Source organism: Pseudonaja textilis, chromosome 10 (genome assembly GCF_049901715.1).
Source record: "Pseudonaja textilis isolate UNSWEBS1 chromosome 10, rPseTex1.2, whole genome shotgun sequence".
Classification (NCBI taxonomy): domain Eukaryota; kingdom Metazoa; phylum Chordata; class Lepidosauria; order Squamata; family Elapidae; genus Pseudonaja; species Pseudonaja textilis.
This window is the reverse complement of record NC_141999.1, coordinates 19,663,195-19,687,240: the sequence shown is the minus strand read 5'-3', so window position 1 is coordinate 19,687,240 and position 24,046 is coordinate 19,663,195. Positions and strand designations below refer to the sequence as shown.

General features: G+C 43.3%; 1 protein-coding gene and 1 long non-coding RNA gene across 3 annotated transcripts in view; one reads left to right on the top strand and one right to left on the bottom strand.

Annotated features, from left to right (window-relative positions):
- LOC148124952 (uncharacterized) overlaps window positions 1–6,884 on the top strand; it is a 34,085-nt gene extending 27,201 nt beyond the window's left edge. The window contains exon 3 of the long non-coding RNA XR_015744853.1: window positions 4,841–6,884. This is a non-coding gene — a long non-coding RNA (uncharacterized LOC148124952). The remainder of the gene's footprint in view (window positions 1–4,840) is intronic.
- LOC113448167 (protein BTG3-like) lies at window positions 395–22,365 on the bottom strand. 2 transcript variants are annotated; one of them, XM_026718756.2, is made up of 5 exons: window positions 22,262–22,365; window positions 9,822–10,013; window positions 4,974–5,111; window positions 3,399–3,594; window positions 395–2,407 (listed from the first exon to the last, which is right to left on the bottom strand). In XM_026718756.2, exons 2-5 carry the CDS (start codon window positions 9,992–9,994, stop codon window positions 2,225–2,227), a joined length of 690 nt encoding a protein of 229 aa, XP_026574541.1. In that variant the 5' UTR covers window positions 9,995–10,013; window positions 22,262–22,365; the 3' UTR covers window positions 395–2,224. The 2 variants fall into 2 exon arrangements, with proteins under 2 accessions (XP_026574541.1, XP_087796160.1); XM_087940034.1 differs by having other exon boundaries at window positions 22,258–22,356.
- Between the last annotated feature and the right edge of the window lie 1,681 nt (window positions 22,366–24,046).

The window sequence follows — 24,046 nt, the reverse complement described above, 5'->3', positions numbered from 1 at the left end:
CAGGATCAAAACTTAATATAATTTTAAAAAATACCAGACTATGCGGAAATGGATAGGTTAACATTAAAGAAAAAGGATAAAGAAAATACAGAATATTTTTAACATGGGATTTGGTTTGGTTTATCAATGTTAGATAATAGAGGTAGAAATCAGAAGTTGGAAGAATACCACTATGTACAAGCAAAGAATATTATTACTATTATTATGTATGTCTAAATTGACCCAGACAGTATACTGTTTATTAAGCGCTTACATATACTAAAGAAAAATGTATAAATTTTCTTTTTAAAAAAAGAATCAAAACTTGGTTGAAAGGGAAGGGAAAAAGGGACTTCCTTTTCATTTCATCGGTTCGCATACACGGACATCACAAAATTGGCAGTCCAAGCTGTAGTTTTATTATTCATCCTTTATTGTTTTTAATAGTTCATTTTAAAAGTTTTATAGAAAAGGCATCTTATAAAAAGCAAAAAAAAAAATACATTGTATCAATGGTGCATAAAAACAAGCTGCAGGTGTAATATTATTTACACAATTTCATTGCTTCTATATAAATTATAAAAAAACTTGTCCCTGATGGTTATTTACAAGACATATATTAATCATCATTAATAATACTTTGCCCATCAACAAGTCCTTCCAGAGAAGCTACAAATATTTAAAATAATAATAATAATAACAATAATTAAACTGTTCCCACTTATCCCTCTTTATAACATAATTCTGTGAGGTAGGTTAAGTATTATTTCTGCGGCCTTGTATATAACTTGCTCACTCTTTGCAAGGACAGAAATTACCTTCAGGTATAAAAAGGGTTATTTTCAAATTATCGGCTCTCCCCCACCCTTTTTTTCCTCCCTTTAATTTCAAGCCCTTCTGTTGCAAACATAGTATTTGGAAATGTAGAAATAACGAGTTCAAAAGCTGAAACCATGGATAGATGAGCAATACATAACAAGCATTTAAAATACAATCTTTTTAAGTCTTCACCATTAACAGAAACAGGATTAGCTGAGAATTCATCAAATTTGGCAATGCCAGGATCCCAAAAGGATAAATTAATTTCTGCTTGCCACTAAGAGTAAAACAAATGATTTTATTTGGGGTGGGGGGTGGGTGGGTTTAAGAGTGGGCTCTAAAAGTCATTACTAATCTTTCTTTTTTCCCCAAATCTCTTTTTTCCTTTTTCTAAGGAATCAGGTCCAATTCTCAAGAGACTGACGGATAAGTCTCTGCAGGGTTTTGGGTCTTTTTTTGGCACAAAGTTTTTTGGACGTGGCTCATCCTAGGGCTGAGAGAAAGTGACTGGCCCAAGGTCACCCCGGCGGTTTTCATGCCTGAGGTGGAACTAGAACTCACGGTCTCCCAGTTCCTAGCCTGATGCCTTAACCACTTCACCCACAAATTGTTTCTCAAAATTATTCATCGTGTCTTTTTAAATAGTAATCGCAATATTCACTGGCCAATTGCTTGCTGGATTAACAAAACCCAAAACACAGGTTTTGACCTCCTGGCAAAAGAAGGTTGCCCACCTCCTACCCACAAGGTTCCTGATCTGTAGTTTGAGATGCCCTGATGTAGCAACTCGGAGGGGGGGCAACGAATGACTGAAATAAACATCAACAAAGAATCCCCTGCTCTGCTGATAGCAGCAAAAAGTTTTTAAAGTTATCCTTTTTTTAAAAAAATCACAGGATACACCCACATAATTTAGTCATGATTAGCCAGGTTTTGCAGAAGCAGTAAATACCTTAAGCAAAGTTGGCTAGGTGCAGAAGCCTGTTGGCCTGGTTTTTCTTTCCCCTCTCGTTCTTTCAGTTTCCACATCCAAACCTTTTTCCCATCCTCATTCCCCTTTTGCGTTCTGCTCTAACTCTTAGATCCTGCTGAGTGCAACGTAGAAGAAACCCAGGTCTCCAGTTTTATCCCTACTATGCTGAAGTGCTAAATAATATACAATGTTAATGCTACACTTGTTTGGCACCATAGAAACAAGCCAGTGCCATCCCCATCTTTCGGCCTGGGGACAGAGGCGAGGTGAAAAGGGTAACTTTTGGTAATTCCCCCATGGAAGAGAATTGCCAAGAGTTAGCAACCAGCTGAAAGAGAATTAAAAAAAAGTTGTTTTCTTCCCAAAGATCCCAATGTCAGTGTAAATAAGGCTTTATAAATTCTAGGCTTGAGGTGTATGAGGGACCAAGTTGCCACCCAGCCTCCCGCATCTTCAGACTTTGGAGGCCCGCTTGGTGAGGCGTTTCACCAGATTCGGGTTGGGTTTTCTGGGCACAGGTGATTTCGGGGGGATGTCAACGTAGTACAGCACAGGCTGGTAGGTTGGGATGTAGCTGACCACACTCTGAGGGCACGGAACCCAGAGAGGAGTTGGAACGTAGAAATACTGGGTAGGCTGGAAGGAGGGAAAGAGAGAGAGAGAGAGAGAGAGAGAAGGTTAAGAGGAGGAGAATGCAAAACTTTCTGAAAAGGCTCACAACCCATAAGATCTTCTCACAAAGAAACTCAACCCAAACTCAACCCAACACACTGGGACAACCTGAATCAAATCAAGTCTAGCCTAATAATTAAGATAACATGCTTCCAGGCGAGTTGAACTCAGCTCCCAGGGTTTCTGTGGAAGTGGTTTGTTATCGAGTCCCACCAAAGCTTACTTCTTCCAGTTCAGCTTGAAAACTCTGGAATTTCCCAGTGATTCATTATCAAAATACTGACCAAGTTATCCTGGTTTGACTGGCAGCTAGCTAAGTAAACATGGGGGGTAAGCCAAAATCAGGTCCAGGTTCCAACTAAACCAAGACTTGTGGGCTTCCACTTCCAGAATTCCCCAGCCAGCTAAGAAATTCTGGGAGTTGATGTCCACAAGTCTTATTAAAGTCACGAAATTTGGAGACCCTTGAACTAAACCAATATTTCCCCTTTTTATCTCAATTTGGAGCCCTGCTCTTATGCAGGCCAATATTATTGACAACTGTGGCATTTTTTAAGTCCCACAGTCTACAGAAGGTTTTCCCAGGCTTTGCCTACGTGCTGCCTTTGAGCCACAAAGACAGCACCTTCCCTGCCTCCCAGCTGGCTCGCTCCAAGGAATTTGCATCTTATCAACCAAAGGTTGTAACGGCAGCACGAACCACACACAGCGAGCTGAACTTTGTTTTGCTGGATTAGGAGCAATAGGCCCCGAGCTCCTTTGAACATTCAAACAAGGGTGGGAGAAAATGCCACAATCTTCTTACTGAGAGATAAAAGGCTTCAAGGGCATCCCTCCCCCCATTTTAGATTGCAGAAGCAAATCCAAAGGAGCTGCTTTTTTTTTTGTTTTAAAGCTCAACACAACAACAACAACAAACTCCCAACTCCAGCCATTGTCCTTTGAGGTCTCTCACCGGTGTGGGACTGTGTTTCAAAACTGGCCGACTTTTGCCCAGATATGTTGTATTAGGAAGCCTGACCAGGCTTTCATCTTCTGAATTCTCAGAGGGGGATTCTGAGTGATAGTCAGACGTCTCTGGCTCTGGTGTTGATTTCCCACTGGTGTTCTCCACATCCTTCACCGTGAAGTACTGGTTGTTCTCACCAAGCCTGGAGGAGCAGAACAGATAAGAGGGATGCTCAGCCTATATCAGGGGTCTGTAACCTTAAACACTCAAAGAGCCATTTGGACCCATTTCCCACAGAAAACACCGGGACCCTCAAAACCTGGGTGAGCGTGGCCAACTCCATATCACCCCCACCCAACATGACAGCCCCCACCACCACGCCTATCCAGGTTTTGTGGCTCCTGGTGTTTTCTGTGGAAAATGGTTCTCCCTCCCTCCCTCCCTCTCATTTCTGTTTTTTTTGTATTTCACCTTCTCAGGCCAGGTGAGGAGTGACTGGGGGGGAGGGCGAGGGATGTGGCCAGCCAGGGAGTCACAGCAGAGGGGCCAAAGAGCCGCATGTGGCTCCAGAGCCGCGGGTTGCTGACACTTGGCCTATATTATCCATCAACGGGCTAAAATTCAGCAGGTGCTCCGATTTGGGAGTTGGCTGGTTGCCTTGTGAAGGCAGCCCCCGCTTTTTTGATGCCTCGGGAGATGATCACAAGAGGCTGCTATGAAGAAGAGAGGGGGCAGCCTATTCTCCAAAGCACCAGAGGGTGGGACAAGAAACTATGGATGGAAACTAATCAAGGAGAGAAGCAACCTAGAACTTAAAGGAGAAATGTCCTCACAGTGAATTAATCGGGGGAAGGTCTTGTCTCCAGAAGTTGTGGAGGTTTTTTAATAAAAAGATGGGAGAATGATTTGTGTGAAATGATATTTCCTGTTTGAGCAGGGTAGGAGTGGGTGGGGGTTGGACTGGAAGATCTTCCAAGGCCCCTTGTCCCAAAGGTGCTTTTTCAAGAAGCAACTAGACTTTCTGGTTTTTCTTTGAAAATGTTTTGCTTCTCATCCCATGAACGCTTCTTCAGCTCTGACGGGATGGCGGGGAATGGAAGCTCTGAAGAAGCTTCTTGGATGGGAAGCGAAAAGTAAACCAGAAAGTTGAATGGCAACTTGACTTTCTGGGTTTTTGTTTCTTTAAAGATGTTTCGGTTCTCATCCAAGACGCTTCTTCAGAAGCAAAACATCATCAAAGGAAAAGAAAAAAAACCCCAGAAAGTCCAGTTGCCTCTTAATAACGCATCTTTGGGACAACCATGACCTGGGTTGTTTTATTTAGTTTCCAAGTATGATTTATGTTGGTTGCTTATTTAGTATCCTACGACTATCTTTAAGTGTTGTATCTTATGATTTATGAGCAATGTATTTTTATGTTGACTATGATAATGATTTATCCCTTACAGCTTTTATGGACACTGAGAGCTTACGCACTGAAGGACAAATTCCTTGTGTGTCCAATAAAGAATTATATTATCCACATATTCTATATTCTGTTAGGCACAGGTGAAATGACAGGACGGAATCTGGCATACTGACCTGCAGCAAACTTCACCAGGATCAATCCAGATGGAAATTTCTTTGGGCAGTGCTAATTCTGAATAATCCAGACCACAGGCTTTACAGGCCTTTAGGAGGGAATCATCAACTGGCTGCTTTCTATTGATCCGGATGCATCTGGGAAAAAGGAAGACGAAGGTTCAGAAAAGGTTTCATTTCCAGATTTCATTTCCTAGAATGACTGTTAGATTGAAAGGAAAGAACGATAAAAAAAAAAACATTTTTTTTAAAAAATTGCATTATTTACTTTTATTCAGTTTGGTTGTTTTTAAGAATTCAGTCTTCCACAAGAGAATGGTGCAAATAAAGCCACAATCGTACCAAAGTGCCATGATACCACTGGGCAAATTTGTATAATCGGGATGTAAATGGTGTCACTCACGCCCGAGCTGCCAAACGCCAAGGACGCATAAGTGTCCTTGGAGATTCTCAGTTATCCAGGTCATGGTTCTCCCAAAGGTGTTTTTTTTTCCCCAAAAGGCACCTGGGCTTTGTTTTTCCTTGAAGACGTTTCGCTTCTCATCCAAGAAGCTTCTTCAGTTCCAACTCCATAACTCTAAGAAAGAGTGCAAATGAGCAGAGGACTGCAAGGAATATAAATCCTTCCATTCTCCACCATTCAGTCAGAACTGAAGCTTCTTGGATAAAGAAACAAAACATCTTAAAAAAAAAACGAAGTCCAGTTGCCTTTTGAAAAAGCACCTTGGAGAGATTTAATCAAAGCACCTGATCTTTTTAAGACTCACACCTAAAGTGTCTAGCTGGGATTTAGAATAGAATAGAATAATAGAGTTGGAAGGGACCTTGGAGGTCTTCTAGTCCAACCTCCTCACTCAGGCAGGAAACCCTATACCATTTCAGACAAATAAGTTATCCAATCTCTTCTTAAACACCCCCAGTGTTGGAACATCTACAACTTTTGGAGGCTTCAAAGTAAGGGTCACCTCAATGAAGATAGGAGGTGCTGAGTCACACGTTTGTTTTGGAATCAACACTGCTTCTTCCTCCATTGCTTGGGTGCTCAAGGCTGGCATTGACACAATAAAAACAATGTTGTTTAAAAGCAGAGCCTATCTACACTCTGCCACAACAAGTTCCAGGCGGGGCACAGCAAACACAAATTGTGGTGTGACCGGCTAATAACCGCCTGAGTAGCTAAACTAGTATACAAACTGTGGCTATCAGTTAGGCAAAATAGCCTTGAGATGGTACAATACAGTTATTTTACAGCTGGCTCTGCAAACAAACCATTTAAAAAAAGGCATTTTTGCTTGCTGTTTGCACTTTTGCTTGTTGCTTCACAGTGTACTTAAAAATGGCTGGGTGGGGGCCGAGGAGTGGGCTTGTGCTACAGAACAGGAAGTGTTCCCCCACACACACACGGAGAATTAATGGCCCATCTCCACTAATTTTCTTTTTCCTATTTAAATGGGAACTGCCCAAGGAGCTGCTGATCCAGTTCTACAGAGGAATTATTGAGTCTGTCATCTGCACCTCTATAACTGTCTGGTTTGGTTCTGCAACCCAACAGGACAGACACAGACTTTGGAGAATAATTAGGACTGCAGAAAAAACAATTACTACCCACCTGCCTTCAATTGAGGGCCTGTATACTGCACGAGTCAAAAAGAGGGCTGTGAAAATATTTACAAACCCCTCACATCCCGGACATAAACTGTTTCAACTCCTACCCTCAAAACGACACTATAGAGCACTGCACACCAGAACAACTAGACAAAGTTCCAACAAATGCACACAAACCCACAATCACCTGATTGCATTTCAGGTGTTTGGCAAGGGGCTCACCTTTATGGCCAAATTGCAGAGCTCCAGGTCATGTGACCATAATTTGTGACTTTTTTTGGAGGCCACTTTCCAGCCTTTTCTAGCAAAAAAAAATGCCCATAGGTACACTGATTCGGTAAAACGACCACAGAGTTCACTTAATAACCACCCAAAATTAAATCAGGTCCAGTTATTGACTTATAACCGTCATGACTTACAAGGGAAATTGCATGCTCCATTATGGCCATAAGTCAAGGACCGCCTGTGGTTCATCTACTATGCTATAGGGTCTCCTGCTTGAGCAAGGGGTTGGACTAGAAGACCTCCAAGGTCCCTTCCAACACTGTTTAATTCTGTTATGGTGGGAAGGCCCAGAGGGGTAGGTTATCCAGGTTCATTCAACAATTCATTCAAACACGTTAGATTAGAGCTCTGTGTAATGCCTGAAACCGTGTCCTAAAAAGACCCATCAAAGGCTATGGTCCCCTCTCTAAACTGAGACAACAAAAGATCAGAGGAAAAAGCCATCCAATAGATGGACTTTAGGTTGTATCTTCTCAACATGAAGCTTTGTTTCCCCCATAAATCCAGATCCATTGAGAAAAAGGATCATAGGAACCAAGCAGGCCAGGCCTGAACGTTATCCATTGACCAACGTGGCTAAACTACATCCTTATCCAGCTTCTAAAAGTTGTTTTCTATCCAACCCCCTTATCTTTTACGGTGATGTTTTTCCACCTTGGCCACTTGATGAGGTGTGGACTTCAACTCCCAGAATTCCCCAGCCAACCATGGCTAGCTGGGGAATTCTGGGAGTTGAAGTCCACATGTCTTCAAGCCGCCCAGCATAGAAAAAAAGCCCATCATTTTCTAGTAACCCTGATTGGGCTATTTTTGTTCAGACAACTGGCTTGAATCCTAGACTAAAGTGTCTAGGATTTTAACAGCCTTGGCGGAAGTAAGTTGTGACATAAATATTATTAAAAATGTTAAGCTGGTTGGGGAAGCTTAAGGGGCTGCTTTTGGCTTCTGAAAAACAAACACCAAAGTCTGAAGAGAGCTGCTCGGATAAACGGAAGTTTCACCATCTTCCTGTCAGAACTAGGGTAAATGTAACAAGAAGGCGAAAACCAGCAACCATTTCCATTTCCTCCGTTTCAGCACACCACAATCTTGTTGACCGACAAAGGCCGTGAAATCACATTTCATCTTGACTAACAGTGTTAAGTGAGAAACCTCAACTGAAGACCCCAAATCACTTTGGTGCCATTACAAAAGCGTAATGATTAATTTAATAAAAAAAATTAATCAAAGAGAGTCAGTTTGGCCTAATGGTGAAAGAACCAGGCTCGAAACCAGGAGAGGGTGAATTCTAGTTGCAGACTTAGGCATGAAAGCCAGCTGGGTGACATTGGACCATTCTCCCTCTCTCTCTAAACCCAGCCAACCTCACAGGGTTGTTGCTGTAGGGAAAATAGGAGAAGGAAGGAGAATTGTGTATATTTGTTACTTTGAGTTTCTTATAAAATAATAAAGGCAGGATCAAATCAAATCAAATACCAGCTTTCCTATCTTATGTTGTGGTTTGCAAACTTTTCTGGAGAAAATTGGCACACAGGATTATATCAAAGTATATATTATGTATTACTTAACACCCCTTGGGAGGCTGATCTTGTCAAATCAAGTTGGCACTATTTTATTATTATTTGGATTTTTTTTCACTTTTCTTTTAAAGGGCCTTCCATTTTGTGGCATGTTTTTGATTTTCCTGACTTCATCCTGCAAATCGCAGAAAATTATTTGCAAGGCAAGGGAGAGTCTGTCTTCTACCCTAAACAAAAGTTGTATTTCCCCTGAAGGGGTAAATTACAATTTTTGACAAGCTGCCACTATCATAAATCTAATGTTGTCAAAAGTTAAAAGAGGGCGGCTGGTTGTTTTGGTGCTTTCTTTAAAACAAAAACAAAACCAGATTCAGGTCGCCTTGACATCAGATGCGTGCCAAGGCAGAAAAAAACACTGTTTAAACTATCCTTTAAAAATAATAACAGTCACATGATCTCAGCCTTAGCAGTTGAATTATTAGGAAGGCCAGAAGCAAACTAGTGTATATTAGACCCATCATGAAGCTGCACAGCAAACAATGTGAATCGTAAAAAAATCGCGTCTCTTACACTACCACGTCCTGACACACACAATGTTCTATCTTTTTTGCCTAGCCAGGAGGAAGTGGCTTAACATGAAACCAGCTTTCTGTAGTTCAAACTATTCATTTGTTTTTAGAACAGTGATTCCTATCCTTGGTAGCTTGAAGATGTGTGCGCATCAACTCCCAGAATTGTCAACATGAAAGCCCATAAATCCAGATCCGGTGAGAAAAGAGGATAGAAGGAACCAAATGGGCCAGGCCTGAATGTATCTGTTGATCAATGTGGCTTAAACTTCACCTGAGGAGTTGTTGATATCCACCCTCCTTCAAGCCACCCAGATTAAAAAAATATTCTGCTTTAAAACATCTGGGGCAGAATCGCAGTGGTACTTTCCAAAAGCAACTAGGACTTTCTTGGTTATTGAAAACGTTTCACTTCTCATCCAAGAAGTTTCTTCGGTTCTGCCTGAATGGTGAGGAGGTTTCTTGGATGAGAAGTGAAACATTTTCAAGGGGGGTGGGGTGGAGAAATTCCCCCACTTTTTGAAAAACTTTTGAAAAGCATCAACTTTGGAAAACCCTGACCTGGATGACTGAGAACCGCTGTAGACATAGGAAAAAAAGTAGCTTTTATGACCAGTTGTCGCATTTAGGACCTTGGGAGGCATGTAAAAACAAGCGACAAGTTGAAGTAAAACCATAAGCTTGCAGTCTCGCTTAGTGACCAACTTCGCTTAACAACTTAAGTCGCCTGTACAATTGTGCTCACTTAGCATAGAAAATTTTGCCTCCAATCTCCCATCTCTTTTCTCCAGGGTTAGATTAAACTGCCTGTCCCGGAGACGTGCCACGGATCAGATCCAACCCAACCCAAGCCCATCCTTTTGGCTTACCTGTACGCCTGTCCTTTCAGGGGGTTATCTGGATACCAGTGCTCATTAAATAGCTCGCACAGGATCTTGGTGAGGCTCCGTCCGAAACACACCACTTGTTTCTTCTCCAGCTTCTCGTGACGGTTCACCAAGCGGGAGATGAACCGAGTTGCGATCTCAACCTCCTCTTTCATCCTGGCTCTGTCGTGAGTCCTGCGGGGGCAACAACAATGCCATTCAGAGCCCAGCACTCTGCTAAAGGGAGGGAGGGAGGGAACCCCCTGCGCGGGAGAACCGAGGGGCTTCAGCAGGGACCAGGCGGGATGGGACGCTGGGACGCGGGGCGGCCTGAGATCTGCTCGAGAGGAGCGAGTCCTTTGTTCTGCGGTTGCAACACAGAGGCACCAAAAGGTGAGCTGGAGTTGCGAGTAAGAAGTGACTCACCGAGGAAGGGGAAGAGAGATTGCAAAGCTGTTACATCAGAGGCTGCAAGGCTGCAGCAACTGGGTCACACGGAGGCCCTCGCTCACACGTAATATACACATCAACATTCCCCGAAGGGAAACAGTCACGGGGGCACTCAGAGGACATCTAGCCCAACCCACTCCAGGTAAAAGTAAAGAGCCGTATATTAATGGAGGGAGGGCGGCACAGAGTCTGATTTGTGGGCACTATTCCCTACTCCCCAACCACCACCCTTGCCAAAGAGGTGGCGAGCAATGAAAGTTAGGGTTTGGTTTTTAGGGTTTTTAGATTGCATGGACTTCAACTCCCAGAATTCCCCAGGCAGCCTTGCTAACTTGATTGCTTGATATCAATCACGAAATCATGATTAAGAGATTGATATCATGGCCGTTTTTTGGTATCTTCCGGGGCTTTTCCCCCTTCTTTCTATCAATTCCTCAAAGGAAAAATATATTTGTTAGGTTTAATATCCAGCCTTTCTTTGCGAAATGTCCAACCACTCCCATTTCCCCCCCAACAACCCTGCAAGGTAGGCAACGGCAGAAAGAAACTCAACCAGCCTAAGTCAACCCTGGAACTGCCACAGCCGAAAAACAGCTTTAAATGATTCTCTTGATACCTCATAAACATCCCACACCGTATTCCGGTTATTACTGTAGCAAGTTTAGGGTACCCAGTAACTGAGTTTAAGGGTCTGCGAGTTGTGGGAACCCAACTAATACGGTGTGTGGTGTTTATGAGCTAATTTTAACCTAATGTGTGTGTGTGTGTGTTGTGTGAACTCGTCAAGGGGTTATTCTTTGATATAAAAATTCTGAGAATTCTAGCAAGCTTCAACGCAACTGAAAAGTTTTCGAGAGGAATCAGGTTATAAGGAAGAAAATTAAGTTAGCGGTGAGTTTTCACTTCCCCACCCACAAAGTCTTCCAAACCACGAGAGGAAACCACCAGTCCTTCACATGAAGCCTCCTCAATCCAAGCTATGCCCTTCCAGAGATGGCTGGCAGAAATCAACACAACCGCACACCTGGTTGTGTGTGTGTGTGTGTGTTGGGGGGGGGTCACCTCTCAAAGCTGGCCAGTGTGACTTCCATCCTTTTGCTGGGAGGGTGTCGCACAAAGAAGGGGATTGGTGTGCGGCTCCTCGTGCTCCAGGCAGACACAAACAGCTCTAACCCTGATAAGAAGAATACGCCCGGAGGTCCAGTCATAGGACTTTGTGAACAAAACTTTTGCTACGTTTCCTGGAACGGTTTGTTTCTGTTTTAGCAAAGTCCCTGCTAGAGAAGGAACACAGATAGGCACCCACAACGGGTTGCAACATTGGAGGCAGGCCAGAAAGCAAAACAAAGGGAGAAAACGAACGGTGTCTTTGTCTCCAAGCACATGTATGCCACACACACCTCTTTGATATGTCTTTAGCCCAAGCCAGCACTGTGGGCTTGTTTGTGTACACAAACACACACACACGCACACGCACACACACAAGCAATGACCTTTCTCCCTCAGATAGGATGTGCAATACAAGGGATTTACAACTCACTCAGGCAGAAAAATACAGTCCCTGCCAAACTTCTAAGAATTCAAAATAAGGATAATATTGTTAGGATTGCAACAATACCTGCTTACATCACTGGCTCCAAAGCCAGGTTTCATTCCAAGGTATTTTGCAAAATCTGGCAAAAAGATTGTTGGATTCTGATTTTCCACCCACCCACCCCCGGTTGTTTACTAGAATCTATGCCTATGTCATTTATAGCACTGTTCCCCCAATCTAATGTCATCTGGGTGAGTTGGATCTCAACTCCCATCATCCCCAGCCAGGATGTCTAAGCTTACGTTGATTATGAGTAAGCTGCAGAGCGGATGGGCTGGGGGGGAAAAGCAGGAGCCTGGATTGGATCAGGAGGAGAACCTCAAGCCAACATGTCCCATCCATTGGAAAGAGGATGAAAACAAAAAAAAATATTGTCTACCCAAACCTGTGTGGATTTCACGGTATCCAAAGAGAGTTAATTTTTTTTTTTTTTACAAAAATAATTGTATTCCTTTGCTTTAGTCTGCCCTTTCTACAGGACTCCGGGTAAGCAAAACTATCGCTAGGATAGTGACCACTAATGGAACTTCCATGCTCAACTGCAGTCTACCATCCAAAATGACAGAAAAAAAAGTAGAGAAGAGCAACAAAGATGATGAAAGGCCTGAAGATTAAAACGTATGAAGAACGGTTGCAGGATTTGGGTTTGGCTAGTCTTTAAGAGAAAAGAAGGACCCGGGGGGGTGGGGGGGTAGGAAGACACATGACAGCAGCGTTCCAGTATTTTAGGGGCTGTCAAAAGGAAGGGGGGGCGGCGGTCTACTTATTTTCCAAAGCACCAGAAATCAAGACAAGAAACAATGGATGGAAACTAACCGAGAGAAGCTCGAATTTGGAATTAAGGAGAAACTTCCTTCACAGTGAGAACCATCAGCTTGCCTTGTGGGCGCTCCATCACTAGAGGTTTTCAAGAAGAGACTGGACAGACACTTGTCTGAAATGGTAATGGGTATCCTGCTTGAGCAGGGGGTTGGACTAGATGATCTTCAAGGTCCCTTCCAGCTCTATTTTGACTAAAGATTGGAGGCAGCTTAAGCATTGCTGCTGAAACGCCTTTGTGGATATCCAAAAGGTGTCTCTAATAGCCCTTCTAGTCTTAAAGCATATGAATGTTATACACTCACAGAAATGAACAGCTATATTAAAGAATTATTATAATAATCAACCTGGGTACAATCCCACAACAACTGGAAGCCCCACTGGATCGGCCTGGATAAAAATCACCATCAGACAACTGCAAAAGGCAGCTTCACTTGAAACAGCTTACAGGCTGCAACAATACCTTTCATACAAATAGTCCTTGGCTTATGACCACAATGAGCTCTAAATTTATGTTGCAACCGAGACATTTGTTAAATGAGTTTTGCCCCATTCTATGACCTTTCTTGCTTACGTGAATCTCTGCAGGTAAGGTAGAGACGTGGTTGTTAAGTTTCTAGTTTATTTGTTTATAGTTATTGATTGATTGATTGATTAGCCCTTGGGCCATATCAAAGTGCGGAGTTTCCAGAAACGAATCATCACTAAAATTTGATAAAAGCAATTTAAAATGGAATTGGACAAAATACAATTCAAAATGAAATTGCCATAAAATATGATTTTAAAACAAAATTGCATTAAAATACAACAATTTTAAGATGTAGATAAAATATTATTAAAATGATATTTCGGTGTCACCCCTACAATCTACCCCAATCAGTCCGACATATGCATATTTCAACTCAACCATTTTGCTAGTTGTTAAGTGAATCTGGCCCATTGACTTTGTAGAGGGAAGGTTGAAAAAGATGATCACACAACCCCAGGGACACTACAACCATCATAAATATGAGTCAGTTGCCAAACATCTGAATTTTGATCCCGTGATGTGGGGATACAACAGTCATACGTATGAAAAATGGTCATAAGTCATTTTTTTTCAGCACTACTATAACTTTGAGTGGTCACTGAATGAACTGTTGTAAATTAGAGAACCATCTCTATTATTATTAATAGTTAAACCACATCTATCCCAAGTCCTTGAGAAGGACTCAGAAAAGTGTACAAAAATACCAAATCCATCTAAAATATCTAGCTGACTGTGCAACTAACCCCAACAATCATAACAAGAATGGGGGGGAAAGAAAGAAAGCAAAAGATAGTAGCCATAGTGATAAAGTTTGCAATGCCAAACCATCTGGGCCACCACTTGAAGAATCCATTGGCATGGATTAAATAAATCAATCAAACCGCAGCAGTGAGAATAGCAAACGTGGCTTTACTGTACTTGGGGAAAAAAGAAAGCTTTCATGCTGCAAGGAAACCCTCCGCATTATTAAATCACAACATCTGTTGATCCGCAGTCCTTGGGAAGGACCTGATAAAATGCACAAAAATGTCAAGTTCCAGTCTAAACATTGGCCCTGCCTGTGCCAGAAACCCTCATAATAGAATAATTGAAGGCCACGGACAGCTAAAGGAACGGGCAGCTGTGGTTTCACCTTGCTGTGAACTCAACAATAGATAACAGCAAAAAACAAAACAAAAAAAATTATCCTCACGGGAAGAAGGCAAAATGTCCCCCCCCCCCCATTTGCAGCTTCCAGAAGTTTCCAAGATGGAGGAGGGCCCAAAACTTTGGTCTTCTTATTTGGTGAGAATGTTAAGACACAGGGCAGAATTTGCTTTTTTCACACACACACACACACCCATCTTTTAAAATTCCCAACCCTCTTGGGCGCCAGTCCCAGTGCAGGCCACAAGCTGTAAGGACGTATAGTTAGTCCTCAACTTACAGCAGTTCATTTAGTGACCATTCAAAGTTACAACAGTTAGGACTTATGACCATTTTTCCAGAGTTATGGCTTTTGTAACCTTCCCCACGGCCACGTGGATCAAAATTCAAGACACTCAGCCACTGATTCGTATTTATGACCATTGCTGGGTGTCCCAGGATCTCGTTTTTGCGACCTTCAGACGAGCAAAGACTATCGGATCACTAGATTCACGAAACAACTGGGATAACTAACTTAACAGCCGCAGCAGTGATTCGTTTAACAGTGACAAGAAACATCATAAAACGAGGCAAAACTCACTTAGCAAAGGTCCAGCTTAGCAACAGAAATTTCCAGCTCCGTTGTAGTCGCAACTCAAGGACTACCTGTACAGATTTCCCACTTTATAGATAGACCAGAAATCTGGTCCTTGATCATTAGCCAGAGAGAGGCCACACTTTTCCTGGGGTCATCAAGATTGACCCCAATATGTGGTAACGTAAAAAGTGCGTTGCCTGGAGAATGCAGGCGGTCCTTGACTTACAACCACAACTGTGAGCCCCAAATTTCTGTTGCTAAGCAAGACAGTTAAATGAATTTGGCTCCCATGTTACAACCCGTTTCTTACCACAGATCTTAAGGGAATCCCTGGGGCTGTTAAGTGAGTAACCCAGTCGTTACGTGAATCTGGCCTTCCCCATTGACTTTGCTCAAGAAGGTCGCAGAAGGGGATTGTGTCACACACACACACACACACAAACACACACACTGGGACGCTGCGACCGTCATAAATATGAGCCAGTTTGCAGAGCGCTTTGGATTTGGATCGCAGGACTGTTTGGGATGCTGTAATGATCACCAGTCAAAAAAGAAGCTACAGCGGCCACACATCACTTTCCTCAGTGCTGTTGCAGCTTTGAACCATCACTAAATGAACCATTGTTAAGTCGAGGACTACCTGTGCCCTCCTACCAGCTTTTGACTGTTGGCATCCCTGCCAGGTCAAAGGCTCCCAGTTATTGTACGCTCACCAGATCCTTAAGCCAGTTTCCAAACACCCTGAAGCAATTGGAAAAGAATGTCAGGTTCACAGGTTGTGTCCCCACCCAGTCACAAGACCTGGCGGGTTGCCTTCACCGCAGCCGGCTAGTCTAGCACCGACACCAGCCAACTCACCTGGAGTCTTCCTGGTCTCCAAAAGACAGGTGGAGAGAGGCCCAGATGCCACCGCCAAGAACAAAACCCACTGCCTGCCTGCCTGCCTTGTGGTGCTCCAGAGGGGTCAGAAAAGAACCCGTGGAGATTCCTCCTTGTTTTGAAAAGGGGAGGATAAAAGGGGCAGGAAGTATTTGATTCTGGGCTCTGTGGGTTTCTTCAAAAACTGAGCCACCCCCCTCCCCTTCCTCTGTTGCAAAATTGCAAAACTGCCCCTCCTGGCGTGGAACCAGGTTTACTGGAGGAACCGTCTCAATCCTCCATTACATCGACCCAGCCCACCCAGTCAGGCAGGGGGGGAAGAAGGCTATGAGCCCCACTGGTTAAAGAATTTTGACTCCACGACCACTGTCCTGGAATATCTTGCCCCCAGAGGTGTGGTTGGTCGCCACTTTTCTGTTCCTGCAGAAGGGATTGAACACTTGGCTCTGTCAACTAGGAGGGAGGGAGGGAGAGACAGAGAGAAAGAAAGAAAGAAAGAAAGAAAGAAAGAAAGAAAGAAAGAAAGAAAGAGAGAGAGAGAGAGAGAGAGAGAGAGAGAGAGAGAGAGAGAGAGAGGGGGGAGAAAGAGAGAGGGAATGGGAGAAAAAGAAGCATGCAATCTTGGGGATAGCTGATGACTTGAGAGTGCTCCTTCTACCTTTTAATTTGTCCTTTAACTTGTTTTTAATTCTGTTCTCAGTTGTTTGTTTAACCCTGCTTTTATTGTATTTCTTCAGTTCTGTGACTTTTATTTGCCAGGTGTGAGTAGGCAGCGATATACATTTTCTAAATAAATAAATACAATTTGTAAACTGCCCAGACTAACCTAGACAGTGAGATGGGCACTATCTAAATTTGATAAACAAATAAACTCAGATTTGTCTGTCCATCTGTCTGCACAACACTCTATCTCTCCATCTATTATCCACCCATCTCATCTGTCCGTTCATCCATCCCTCCATTTCTAAACAAACCTGAGCTTGACTTATATCTCACACAGGCATACAGATGTTGTTGTGAGGGCCCATTGGATTTTGGAAACTCCCAACAATGGCTTGAGGTTGGAGAAGGTAGGAGCTGATGGGGGCTCTAGGCCAATTGTCCCCTACTGATAGAATACCTGTAAGCTCAGGGTTGAATTGTGGGTCCTTGGTGCTCTGTGTCTGTTTTCTTGCAGACGTTTCATTACCCAATTAGGTAACATCACACCAGGGCTACTGATGTACCGATGCAGCGTTGATGATGTTACTTAGTTCGGTAATGAAACGTCTGCAAGAAAACCACCAAGCACCCCACAATTGTCCCCTAACTGGAGCAAAGAATTATAGTGGCTCTTTTATTAAGCCGAACACATTCATGTAGAAATTATAACCTCAACTTTTTGTTAGCTTTTCTGCAAAATGAAAAAGTACGTGTTTCCCCTTGGAATATCTCCACATCATTTCACCCTCTGGGAATTTTCTCTCTCTTTCCTATTTCCCTCTTTGAGTTTTACTTTCTTTGGACTGTCCTTTTGCTCCATTAACACTTCCTTTCTATCTATAGTCCCATTGATAAATATAACTTATTCTCAGGAAACTCTAAGGCTCCTTGCCAAGATTTTGGGGTGGGGAAAAGAGCAACGGAGGCGGCAGAACCAAATTTGGAAAACCATCAGTCCAAATCTTATCTCTTGATTCCAAAGCAAGCGCAGAGAGAGAGAAATCACTAGATGACAGACTTCACAACCTAGAAAGCCCTAAAGTGAACTCAGGTTAACCAACAATGCAAATGCTGTATCTAACTAGCATGCAAATATTCTCTGCATCCAAATTCTGTGGTTCCCTTATAGGCATCCTTCTATTAGTTTCCCACCTTCTGTTTAACCGTGTCCATTTCTCAGGACAAATCTCTGCAGTTTTCCCAGCCAAGGTTTTTCAGAAGTTTGCCATTGCTTCCTTCCTAGGGCTAAGAGAAAGTGACTGGCCCAAGATCACTTTTGATCACTTGGGCTTTGTGCCCAAGAGCTCATGATCTTCTAGTTTGTAGCCTGAGGCCTTAAACACAACACCAAACTGCCTCTATCCATTAAGCTTGGCTTCAGCGTAACAGATGATAGAAACTTAGCCATCGTGGATTCATGGCTTAAATATGACCTGGACTAGATTGTGATTCAATCAACAAACTCTGATTCACAGAATACGGCTTAACATGAAATGCAAAGGCTGCTTAATTCTCAGTAAGCCAAGTATTCTTTAGGTTATCAGAACAAATGGTCCATCCACTGAAAATACGGTAGTTGGATCAGTTTGGAAAAAGGATGTTTTCTTTGCACGAAAGGATACCCGTGCCTGTTTACATCTTCTGAGCCAAGCTGCATGCAATCATGTGCCAACTGAGTCCATTCCATGATTAATATTCAAAATCCTAAAGTACATTTTGCAAAATGGGCAATGGAATCAACAGAATGGACCCTCCAGGTTTAGAAGTAGCATACCTGTAAACACTGGTGGCTCTCGACAAATCCAGCTTGTGGGCAGCCTCACAGAGCCACTGTTAACTTACACTTTAAAACGTCCTTCTTGTGTAATTGTGTTTTTCAACCTTGAGACAACCTTGAAGCTGTCTAGACTTCGACTCCCAGAATTCCCCAGCCAGCACTTCTGGCTGGGGAAGTCTGGGAGTTGAAATTCACTCAACATAAAGTTCTCAAGGTTGAAAAACACTGAATTACACAGTAAGGACTTTTTTTTTTTTTAATGAGATACACCAAGAAATCAAACAAAATACACCCCTATCCGGCACGTGACCTGTTGGACTGGCAGGCAGTGAAAGAGAAGAGAGGAGGGGAACAGGTCATGTTGAATAATAATGTTCCTTGTAAAGAGAGGGTGTGTGCGGGACAGCCCACAACAATCCTCCCATGGCCAGGCACTGATAAAAGACTTGGAAGCCTCAGGTGGTTTCATCAGCTTTCGGGAAGGCCAGCGTGCACAAAATAATAATCAGGACAGGATAATAATAATATATAATATATAATAAAATAATAATCAGTAGGAAGCTGGTGAAATGCAAGAGCGGTTTGGAACTCAGTAAGGAAATGGGCATGTGCAAAAGAGTGCAGCAGAGGGGGATCAAAAAAGTACAGGAAGGATGATTTCCATAAAGGGGAAAACCCAAAGCTGAGGGGGGGTCACCTTTTTAGCAGTATTTCTCAACCTTGGCAACATTAAGATGCATAGACTTCAATTCCCAGAATTCCCCAGCCAGCCAGTTAAAGTCCATTAAAGTTGAAAAATATTGCTTAACGGGTCAGTTTCAAAACCCCTAACAATTGTCCCAAAGGTGCTTTTTTTCAGGAGGATTTTCAACCGGATTTCCTTGTTTTTCTTTTGAAAATGTTTCGCTTCTCCTCCAAGAAGCTTCTTCAGCTGTGACAGGATAGTGGGGGAATGGAAGGATTTATATTCCTTGCAGACAGCTGATCATTTGCATCCTTTTAGAGGGTTGGTGAAGAATTTGGAGGCTTATCTGTGTCCTCAGGGTCACACACAAGCATCTGCAATTTTTCCTCTGGAAATCCATTCCTATTCTCCACACCACTCGAAGAGTGTTCATCTCAAATTGTATAGCTAATAATCTGTAGAGATCATCTCTGCAGACTTTTAGCTATACAATTTGGGATAAACAGCCCTGGAATGGTGTGTGAGTAGAAATGGATTTCCAGAGGAAAAAATGGCAGACTACAGGAACCAGGAGCACCACTCAGGTGCTGAGGGCACAGATAAACCTCCAAGTGTTTCAAAGACCCTCCAAAAGGATGCAAATGACCAGCTGTCTGCAAGGAATATAAATCCTTCCATTCCTCACTATCTGTCAGAGCTGAAGAAACTTCTTGAATGAGAAGCAAAATAAAAACAAGAAGTCTTTAAAGAAAAAACAAGAAAGTCCAGTTGCCTCTTGGAAAAGCACCTTTGGCACAACCGTAACCTGGAGGATTGAGAATCTCTACAATTGCATTTATGCAATCTGATCAGCTTTTGTTTTTATTTTTATCTTTTTTTAATTTTTAAGGCACTGGGTGAACTCAAGAATATTTAATTTGAATGCATTTCCTCCCTCCTCTGCATTTGGACATGCCTGCATACACACAAATCTCATGCCACCTTCAAAATGAAACCAGTTCGGCCTCACAAATTGTCTGCGCATGACTCTGGCTTGGGACTTTTCAACGTGTAATGTGTTGTTAGGTCTGTACAATTTTTGAGGGCCCTTTCCTCCCTGGAGATTTGTGATTTAGACCCAGGGTCTCCAACCTTGGCAAGTTTAAGACTTGTGGACTTCATCTCCCAGAATTCCTCAGCTGGCTGAGGAATTCTGGGGATTGAAGTCCACAAGTCTTAAACTTGCCAAGGCTGGAGAGACCTGATTTAGACCATCACACAGCCATTGCTGAGAGGAGAGCAACAAGCAGCTTCATGACAACCCTTAGGCCAGGGGTCCCCAAACTTGGTAACTTTAAGACTTGTGGACTTCAACTCCCAGAATTCTCCAGCCAGCTTAGCAAATTCTGGGAGCTGAAGTCCACAAGTCTTAAAAGTTGCCAAGGTTGGAGACCTCTGTCTTAGACAATGGTGTAGGAGTGCTTTTCAAACCCAGAAATTTCAGGATGTGTGGACTTCCAACTCCCAGAAGTTGCCAACCAACATGCCTACTGGCTAGTGAATTCTGGGAATTGAAGTCCCACGTGTCTTAAATTTGCCAAATATGAAAAACACGGATATATTCCACCTCTGCCTCCATGCACCCAGCAGATGATGATGAAGTTGATTAGAAAACACTGTATGGATGCACAAGGAATGATCTTATGGCTCATTGGATTATTTCACTTCACTCAACATAGACATTAACATCTATAGATTATGCAAAAGACACCATTAACCAGCCCCAAAGACAAAAAGGATTAATCAAGCACCTCTCCACCAGTAATCAGCACCCAGATCAGCATAGATTAATCCCAAGATTAAATTCAAGCAAGCATTCAAGAAACTGCCATCAGTAAACAGCTCACCCAAAGAATCCCTAAGATCACCCCCACCATGCCAATCCTTACTAGCCCTGATGGTGTTCCCTAGTTAGGGTAATGAAAAGTCTGCAAGAAAAGAAGCAAGCTGAGAACCCCCAGAACCCCCTAGATCTCCATAAGTGTTCTCCCCTCAACATATGTAACCCAGCTTATGTGTTATCATCATCCAGACCCTTCCCACCCCAACACCCCCCCAAAAAAGAAAATGAACCAAGAAGATGGCTTCACATGTGGATAACAATGGCTGGATTCCCACGCCAGTTTACCCAAACTCCATTCTACCCTTGTGGCAAAACCACAGCTCCTGAATTGCAAATTAAAACTACCAGGACTGGTTTCACACAAGATGCCAGGCTAAAACGTGTGTTATTTGGGGAAGGGGGGACACAGCATGCTTGCAAGGCATGTCTGGGTTTGAAGGATGGTGGGAAGAGAAGGGGGGCCTTACCCTGGCGGGCAGTTATTATGCAGCTGAAAGTGGAAGCAAGCAGGATCCTTGGACTCTTATCCTTGAGAAGAGGTGGGAGGTGGACACCAGGAGATTTGCATTCGACCCCTCAGAAGCGGAATTTAGCATCAGACACACTTGGGCAGAGCAATTATTTTCCTTAACTAAACATAGGGCTGAATCCACACACACAGAGAGACTCTCAAAAAGCTGGCCTTAGGAGTTGCCCAGACTTATCCTTCTCCACCTCTTTCCAACCAAGGCGCATCACCTGAGCGAGGAGACCCAAATGCACACTTCCCCCCTCCCTCCCTCCTCCGAGGCCCCTCCAATTCTTAAAAAAATACAAAAAAAAGAGAGCCCCCGGCTTGGCCGTGCAAACACCTCCAGTTCCCAGCCAGCTCTCCCGTCTTGCCGATCGTGGGAAAAAAACAAGAGTTGAGTCCCGAGGCTACTTAAGCAGCGGGCGTCGGGTTGGAGACTTGGGGTGGGGGGGAGGAAAAGAAACCGAAATGGCAATATTTGGGGGTCGGGGAGGGGATTTGGGGGGATCATGTGAACGGAGTGAAAGGGATCGAAGCGAAGGAAGGGAGGAAAGAAAGGAAGGGAGGGAGCGCACGGAGGTCGGGAGAAACGTGCCCGGGGGAGAGCAGGGATCTCTTCGGGGCTCGTTGAGCCCGCGAGACGCTCCCACTCGCGTCTTTTCCTCCCTCCCCTCCACGTCCCGGATCGGAGTTTCCACGTGGAGAAGAGACGGGCACGCATCTCTCCAAAGTTAAGAACCGCGAGGCTCCCAACGGGTGGAACAGACTCCCACAACTTCCAGAAAAACTATTCCCGCAGCCCCGAGCCTTTAAAATAATAAAAAAAGAAGAAGCAGCAGAACTTTAACCCCGAGTCCTCCCAACTTGTACCCCGGGCTTTCCGCGAACCTACCTTCCGCGGCAACGTGCGCTCCTGCCCGCCACGAGGTTCGTCCTTTTTTGCGCTCCTTCAACGATCGCTTCTGCGCGGCTCTCTGGCTTCAGCGCTTTCTGATTCACTCCGGGGCGGTGCGGAGCAGCTGGTGGGGAGGAGAGAAAAAGGCGGAGATTCCCCGCCCCCTGGCCCGAACTCGCCGCCCCCAAACGCGTCACGCGCCATATAAGGAGTTCCAGGCAGCGTGGGAATTTCAGAGCAAGCAGGAAAAAGCGGCCTTTTCCGGGGGCAGGCGGTAGGGGGCGTTGTGGATTCCTCCCCCCCGCCCCGAGGAATGTCCCGGGTTTTATAATGCAGGGAGTTTGAATTAAGTGGCGATTTGTGAACGAGGTGTGATGAAGCAGAGTACTTGGCATTCTTTCTTTAATCTTTTGCAGATGCAAATTCTGCCTTAACCGTGACCTCCCCTGATTTACTGATAAAAGAACCGTCCTTCCTTTATTTAGTTTGCATTTATTTATTTCCCAAAAGTTCGGTTTTGGTTTTGGTTCTGTACTCCGGTAGTCCTTTCACCATGTTTACAGATGGTCCCGCCTTCGGGTGAAAAAAATAAAGTCTTTCAAAAATATCACACATTAACCGTTTTTTAAACCTTTAGATTATTTATTTATTTACCAAATTTCGAGGCTGCCCGGTTCGCTCGGAGTGATTTTTGTATGCGGTTACATACTTTTGTAAAGTTTTTTTTTTCTTCCCTCTCTTGGGCTCTGGAAGTTTCTTTTGCCAAGCAAAGTTATAAGCATAAAACCAGTTTTTTCTTTATGAACTTCTTTCAGATTTGTCCCCTTTTCAGCTTTGCTCTTTATTTTTTTTTCCAAGAAAAACTGTTTGCTCTAGTTAAATCTTTGTTCTGCAAGGTTTTAATTTATATTTATCTTTATTCCACGTTTTTCTTAAAAAACTCAAAGCAGCAGACATATCTAATATTCCTTCCTTCTCCTATTTTCCTCACAACAATAACAACCCTGTGAGGTGGGATTGGGCTGAGAGAGGCAGGCCCATAATCACCCAGCCAATTTTTGTGCCTAAGGCAGGACTTAAAGGTTTTAATTTATCTTTCATGTTTATTCCACAGTTGTTATTAAAAAAAAACCTCAAAGCAGCAAACATATCTAATACTCCTTCCTTCTCCTATTTTCCCCACAACAACCCTGTGAGGTGGGATTGGGCTGAGAGAGACAGGCCCAAAATCACCCAGCCAATTTTTGTACCTAAGGCAGGATTTAAACTTTTGTTCTACAAAGTTTTAATTTATCTTTTGTTTATTCCACAGTTACTATTTTAAAAAAACTCAAAGCAGCAGACATATCTAATACTCTTTCCTTCTCCTATTTTCCTCACAACAATAACAACCCTGTGAGGTGGGATTAGGCTGAGAGAGACAGGCCCAAAGTTACCCAGCTGGTTTTCATGCCTAAGGCAGAACTAAAACTCATTGGCTCTGGGTTTCTAGCCTGGGGCCTTCACCACTAGACCAAAGCTACCTATGAACAATTATATTTCATATGCTTTTAAATATTTGTATTTTTACAGAGAAATGTGAAGCAGTTGCAAATATATTGTTTTATATTAATTGTTGATGATTTACTTATGTGACTAAAATGTTGGCCTGCATGCTAGACCAACGAGTTACAAGTAAAATCAGACTGATGTTCAAATGTTACCCATTTCTTGTCTTTGTTTTATGAAAAGGCATGAAAATACATACCTTATTTAAAAAGTAGGGAAATAAACAGCTTCTAA